Source organism: Pygocentrus nattereri, chromosome 15, assembly GCF_015220715.1.
Source record: "Pygocentrus nattereri isolate fPygNat1 chromosome 15, fPygNat1.pri, whole genome shotgun sequence".
Lineage (NCBI taxonomy): Eukaryota > Metazoa > Chordata > Actinopteri > Characiformes > Serrasalmidae > Pygocentrus > Pygocentrus nattereri.
The window spans coordinates 37,995,697-38,003,257 of record NC_051225.1 but is presented as its reverse complement, the minus strand read 5'-3'; the positions used below and the strand labels follow the sequence as shown (position 1 = coordinate 38,003,257).

The following is a 7,561-nucleotide window of genomic DNA, read 5'->3' as shown; positions in this document are numbered from 1 at the left end:
TGGTTTGTCTGTTCTGAGTTACTGTCGAAAGTTGCTCTCTGTCGAAAGAGGAGCCGCTTCGTACGTATGATATGGCTCAGAAGGGCTCATTCTAAGCTAACGAAAACACAATAATGCTTATAATATTCCATTTCTGCTAACAGAGCCCCCTAAATCTTACACACTGCACCTTTAAATAGTGCTTTGACAATTAAATCCTCTTCTTTTTGCACAAAACCTAAAATGTGGCTGTTGCAGCTCTGTGTTTGAGTGCTAAGGCACCCTACGGTAACATTCTGATATTGCTTCTGCAGCAGTTACATGGAGCTGAAGTGAGTTTCACCCTGCACACGCTGAACCAGGCGTGTCTCGTAGTCACACTTCATTTTTACACAATTTTCCAGCCTCTCTTTTCCCTTTAGAAATACAATGCTGTTTATGTTACTGTCACTTTAAGACTGATATATGCAAACGAGCCCTGCTCTGATTGGCTGCCCTATACTGCGTCTCATTTAGAAAGCAGTCCTTACTAAAACTCTCTTCAGCATGAGTCAATCAAATGCAAAAAACCCCAAAAACAGTAAATAAAGAGGAGGACAGTGTTTGTCTGAAATATGTACTGTTTTATTCTTTTACAGGCAGGGTAGTGTGTTTGTGTGTAGGTGTCTGTGTGTGTGTGTGTATGTGTTTGTGTGTATGTGTGTGTGTGTGTGTGTGCAGGCAGGTCTTAAATACATTCTCATTCATGAAAAGTAAGAACTGATAAGGTAGCTGGCAACAATAGAAAGAAATATGTTTCTGTTGAAGACCAATGGCTACATCATTGATTTTCTTAAATCAGCATATATCCACAGATAAATACTTTTTTTCCCATTTATAATATATATCAATATAGCTATAGAACCTCAGATAAAGTCATCACTATGATACATGATACAGCCATTTTTCTTGATAATGTCCCACTGGATTCTTTTCTTTTTTTTTTTTTAATTAAAAAATGACTGAAAGTAAGATGGGTTTATACTTGCATAAAATAATCACATGAAGAAGACAGTGCTATACACAACCACTGAGAAGAAGTACAGCAGGGAATCCAGAAGTGACTCCGATGTAACATGATCCAAAAAGAGGGCTTTTATTTGCCTTTGTATACGACATACACTCACTGGCCACTTTATTAGGTACACCTTGCTAGTAAAAGGTTGGACCCCCTTTCACCTTCAGAACTGCTTTAATTCTTCATGGCAGACTTTCAACAAGGTGTTGGAAACGTTCCGCAGAGATTCTGGTTGGTTATTTGAGTTCCTGCTGCCTTTCTATCATCTGGAACCAGTCTGCCCATTCTCCTCTGACCTCTCACATCAACAAGGCATTTTCATCCACACAACTGACCGCTCACTGGATATTTCCTCTTTTTCGGACCGTTCTCTGTGAACCCTAGAGATGGCTGAGCGTGAAAATCCCAGTAGATCAGCAGTTTCTGAAATACTCAGACCAGCCCGTCTGGCACCAACAACCACGCCACGTTCAAAGTCCCTTAAATCCCCTTTCTTCCCCGTTCTGATGCTCGGTCTGCACTTCAGCAAGTCGTCTTGACCACCTCTACAGGCCTAAATGCAGTGAGTTGCTGCCGTGTGATTGGCTGATTAGCTGTTTGTGTTAACAAGCAACCGAACAGGTGTACCTAATAAAGTGGCCAGTGAGTGTACTGTATGCACAAGGATGACTTTTGACCCCAATCTGCAGAATAAATGGTCTGAAATAGCATGCCGCTATAAAATTCATATCACTGAGTGAGTGTGCGATTCGCCAGGTTGTATATAGTGATGCGCTGATCCCACATACTGACCTTGTTAAATGATAGTGACCATCAATCAGATGTGAACGTCCCACATTCAACACATTAGTTTAGCTGTAATCACTGCCCATTAGACTCTATTGCATATTTATGTCTATATATGACTAAAAACTATAAATGCCTTAAAGGGCTCATATCCTACATTTTTATTTATGAGACTTTTGTGTTTTTTTTACACCAAAACAGTCATAATTCATTTTAAAATGAACCGTTTCAGACCAAAACAAACTCTGTTACTGCGCCTACGTGTATAAATGAGGTCTGTCCTGATTGGCTACCGTTTACTGTGCCTTATTTTAAAACCCTCCTGATACCTTCAGTGTGAACAGGTCAGGCTAAACTGCAATAGTCTGAATAAATGAAAACGAGTTGGTTGTTGTGACATCACAACTGGCTTTTTGCAGCTTAATATAATTAATGTTTAATGGAAAGTCTTTAAATATGAAATAAAAATAAAGAAAGTAAATTCGGTTTTCATGTTATGCGCTGATTTAAAAGAGATCTGCTAGCGAATATGTACTTAGTATCAGCCCATATCTCAAATTCAGACGTCGGTATTGATATCAGAAGAGGAAAAAGTGGAATCAGTCCATCACTATTTGTAATTATACATACAGGAGCAGGGCTTTATAAAGTAAGGGCTGTGCAAAATTAGGGGTATATATCACAATATGTTTCACTGTCTTGGTGGTAATAATAATAATAATAATAATAATAATAGTATTTTTTTTTTCATTTCATGTCTATCATTCTGTATTAGTGTGTAATGTATTAGTGAATAATATAATAGTGTATAATATAACCTGTGTTCTGTCCAATAGAGCACAAACCGGCTAATTAAGACTAATTAAAGTGATGAACTGACTTGACTCGAAAGCGAACAGCATTTCTACATGAATAAAATTCATCAACACAGTTTCGTCTTTGTCTCACGTACGTCTGACAGAAGCGACGCCGACGTCATACACGTAATTAAACAGTCGTATGCAAAAGTTTTGGTCAAATTCCATGACACTGATTTTCTGAGTGTAAATAAGTGAACACATCAGCTACAGAGACACACACCTGCGCATTTTAATACACAACTACTCTTTATTTACTGAATTTAACACACTGGGAAAACAAACGTGGCTTGTGCAAAAGTGGCGAGACATTTTTTCCAGCATGCTGTCGGCACAGAAATTGTGCTTATGTTCAAAACACATGAAATCTGATGCGCAAACTTTTGCATACGGCTGCAAACCAATCCAACTCTTTATAATCAATAAACCTTCTGTAGCTGTATAAGAATGACAAGCTGTTGGGGTCCGATTTGTATCGTTTGGGGGGGCTATGTGTGTCACTCCACAGGACAGTGACAGTGGCATTCACTTCTTTTCTCTGTTTTTATTGACTTATTTTTTGTTGTTCTCACGACTTTTATCTAAAAGTCTTAATAAAGCTGTCGAAACTGCATTAAAACGTGTGGAACGGACATGATAAATACCCTTTTATTATTATTATTATTATTATTCACTGCTGTACTTTTCCTCACACAGACACAAGATGTACTCCTTCTATTAAAAAAAGGCTAAAATGCCTCAAATCAGAACAAAAAAAAAAACACTTCATTCAGAAATAATAGAAAAAGGCAAGTCAAACTGTAACAGTTACTAAAATATTCATCATAATGATAAACCACCGATTATTATTGTAATATAGTCATAACAACAACAGTAGAAATGATAAAAATGCAGATGAGACTCCCTAAAAAAATCTGTTTGCTACTGGATCTGGTTCAGTGTGATATGAATTCTCCAGTCCATGCTCACATGTAATGAACTGAGCCTTTTAATAAAGACAGTCTCGCCTAACGCTGAAAGGAGGAGGGCATTCAAAAACAGTGTTGTTTTGCGTTTGGTGCATGCCTGATGCTGTCCAGTTCATTTCACTGTTACACGGTGCATTCAGGAGTGATAACAGGCCAAACATACGTCAGGATGCAAATAAAGAGGAAAAATTTCAATATCAATTTATTACATAAATTTCATTTAAAAATCAAAAAAGATATTCCTACATATATTTGGCAGGGTTTTAGTTTTGGCAAAAAAAAAAAAAAGCTTGAAAATGCTTAAAAGTGTATTTGTGTGTGAAAAAGGATCAATGATGGTAAATAAATGTCAAAAAATTAAGCATTCATTATTTTTCTCATGCACACCATAAACACAATCATAAATCATAAATCGTAAATGGCCCCTGCACTTCAAAAGGACACAATCTTGAGCGCTGCCTGTTACGCATACTCAGCAGAACATTGCACACAAAATCTCCTTCACTCCAAATCTGGAAAAGTCTGGCCTTTGATATTAGCTTTCAGTTTAGACCCACGTCTTCATCTCTGTTCTTTAAAAACCTGAGGAAGTGTCACCTTATCTGTAACTCCAACTCTTCACACATTAGCCTCTCTGCTTTAAGGGGGAATGCCACTGATTTTTCCTAATTTTTCCACGATTAAATCGTTACGATGTAAGCAAAGTCATTCAGAGCGGTTTGGTGGGAAACGCTCTGTTCTAGAGAAACTTACCAAGTCAGCTGTTTACAATGGTGGTGATAGGAACCAGACCTCTGAAGAGGTTAATGCCTCTAAAACAGGTGTGTCCAACTGTGAACCTTCTGGGCCAAAGTGTTTACCCTCATCTAATGCTTGGAATTCAGTTCGTGAAGACCTTGCTAATTATCTGATGAGCTGAATCAGGTGTGTTTAATGGGGCAGTGTGCCGAAGTCTGCAGTGGTTTTGCCCACAAGTAGTGGAGCCTGACACAGGAGCTCTGGAAGGTCCATCGGTTTTTAAAGGTTTGGCCCAAAATGTATTCCCGATTCAGATTTTCCACTATTTTACGACCATCATCAACGTTCCATATAACACTCAGAAGACTTGTGTAGGTTCACTGGTGGTTCTGGATGGTAAATAAAATATCTATATTTGGGTTGTAGTCATGGTGACCCCTGATTCCTATCAGTACCTCTGTGAAGACACCAAATTTCACACCAAACCACTATGAATGACCTTAACATCCTTTTGAAATTTTGAAAAATGGGTGGAATTCCCCTTTAAGCGGTCCCTTTTTGCCATCCTGTCATGTCCCTTCCGAGAGGAATTCCCTGCAAATCCGGCAACTTTACACATTTTATTGTTCAGTGGCGTTATGAATGTAAACATAAGATAAGATTAGACTCGATGTGTATTTCTGGTCGTTTTTGTGCAAAGCTTCATCCGTACGGCAGCGATAGTGTTCATTAACGTCTTTATAGGAGCAGCCCGGCGCCCTTGTGGTTGCAGGTGGCCACGTCTGTAACAGTGACGCATGAGGCAGACTGCATTCAGTGTGGAAAATGTCTCGACGGTAACAAAATGAGGTTTTTTCTGCTCTCTGTGGTTCCTCAGGCCTCCACCGGGCCTGGACTTCTTGGACAGGTCGCATTGCTACGCATGCAGGTTTCTACGCACTCGTCCAAGAAAGCAATAAAAAGTGGCATTCACTACTGTTCAAAAATGTAGAATCGCTATAAATATCACTCATATTTTGTTTGATAACAGCGTATAGACTGAGTGGCATTTAGGTGGCTTATTCAAAGCTTTTTTTCTCCTAAATGAGAATACACTGTAGATAGCTAATTACTAAATTACTATCATTTCATCACTACTTTTACAAATGCCAGCAATTCTGGATATTCATTTTTGTAGAACTTCAATCTGGATGTTAATTTTATGACAGCTTCTCTTGTAACTATATATTTGATTCAATACTGTTTTCTCTATTATTATGTAAATATTTACAGCTCCACTCATAATGCTGGACGCATCAAAGGTTTCTTAATAAACACGTATCAGTGCATCACGATGCATCAACCTGAAGGCGTTGATTCAACTCTATTGATCAGAAATGTTACTTGTCACTTCAAGATTATAATGTATGCTGTTAATCAATATCCATAAATGCTTGGTGCCTTGTTTTTAATGTATGTATTCGACTACAGTGTAAATAGTCAATATGGGCATTTTTTTTTTTTTTTTAATATCATTTTGAATCATACCAAAAGATGCAATTGTGATGAGCCATTGTGCACTGAATTGTTTCCTAAAGAATCAAATCATGCTGATATTTGAGATTTAATGATGCACCGAGTCATTTCCTAAAGAATCGAATCACACTGAAATTTGAGGTTTAATGACACACCGAATCATTTCCTAAAGAATCGAATCACACTGAAATTTGAGGTTTAATGACACACTGAATCATTTCCTAAAGAATCGAATCACACTGAAATTTGAGGTTTAATGACACACTGAATCATTTCCTAAAGAATCGAATCACACTGAAATTTGAGGTTTAATGACACACTGAATCATTTCCTAAAGAATCGAATCACACTGAAATTTGAGGTTTAATGACACACTGAATCATTTCCTAAAGAATCGAATCACATTGAAATTTGAGGTTTAATGACACACTGAATCATTTCCTAAAGAATCGAATCACACTGAAATTTGAGGTTTAATGACACACTGAATCATTCCTAAAGAATCGAATCACACTGAAATTTGAGACTTAATGACGTTTCCTAAAGAATCATGATCAAAAGATTTAGACAGTTAGACAGACTGCAGTCCTTCTGGTCTTATGATACTGAAAACAGTGATTCCAAACTTTTGAACAGTAGCAAAACTAACAGGGATAAATAGTAGAAGGGGGCGGGGCCAAGAGAAGCTTGTGAGTCAGTTCGTGGGTCACTTACACCATGGACGACAACGTGTTGTCTTCAGTGTAAGGACAGGCAGTGGAAGTTCGTAGAGTGGAGTGATTGACCGGTAGTGACCCGTCGGGGGGTGAAAGGTCATTTAACTCTCCGGACGAGGACAGAGGAAAGGACGGAGAAAGAGAAATGCCAGACGAAGGGTCCGCGGAGCCAGCGAAGGTGCGAGGGGGCTTGGGGACGAGATTGGGCTCCAGAGTGGCCCTGACCAGTAGCTGCCTGTCCCTGTCCGCGTCTTTCGAGTGCTGGTCATCGCACTGACCCTCCGCCTGGCTGCAGGAGCCTCGTCCAGACTCCGATTCTCCATCAGAGAGCTCCAGAGGCGGAGAACCACTGCCGTCCAGCCTGAAGAGAGAGTCCAGGTACTGGGCGAATTCCAGCACAGCTTGGCTGGGGTTACCGTTGGACAGTGGGGTGGTGAGGGACAGTCCACTCTCTATGTCCACTTTCACCTCTGCTCGATTCTCCTCTTGTTTTTTCTCCTCCAGGACAGCAGGGGGCGACCTCAGATCTGCACAACATGGACAAAATATCAAGTTGCAATGATATTGCTATATAGAACTTAATAAGATTTCCAACTGGACCTACTGGACAATGTGCAAAGTTGGTCGATATATATTTTTCCTACCAAAATCAGCAAATATATATTTCTCACACACACACACACACACACACACACACACACACACACACACACACACACACACACACTTCCTAAACCGCTTATCCTTCTGAGTCTATCTCAGCAATATATATTTAATTCCTTAATATATATTTATGGCTAATCTGTTTGGCCACTGCACAGTTGCCTTTAATAAACTAATAAAGACAAATTGTTTTGTAGCAATGTTGTGATTATTGTGGTCCGCTCACATTTCTTGACTGTGAAAGGACTTAAGCTCCATGTGTCCGTGATAGGACAGCTGAGT

The 7,561-nt window shown here is 39.2% G+C and overlaps 1 protein-coding gene across 2 annotated transcripts in view; it reads right to left on the bottom strand.

Annotated features, from left to right (window-relative positions):
• Window positions 1–5,813: 5,813 nt before the first annotated feature.
• dagla (diacylglycerol lipase, alpha) overlaps window positions 5,814–7,561 on the bottom strand; it is a 72,397-nt gene continuing 70,649 nt past the window's right edge. For both annotated transcript variants that reach the window (XM_017718151.2, XM_017718152.2), the window contains one exon: window positions 5,814–7,143. In XM_017718151.2, the coding sequence (XP_017573640.1) occupies window positions 6,611–7,143 (533 nt within the window). In that variant the 3' untranslated portion in view covers window positions 5,814–6,610. The remainder of the gene's footprint in view (window positions 7,144–7,561) is intronic.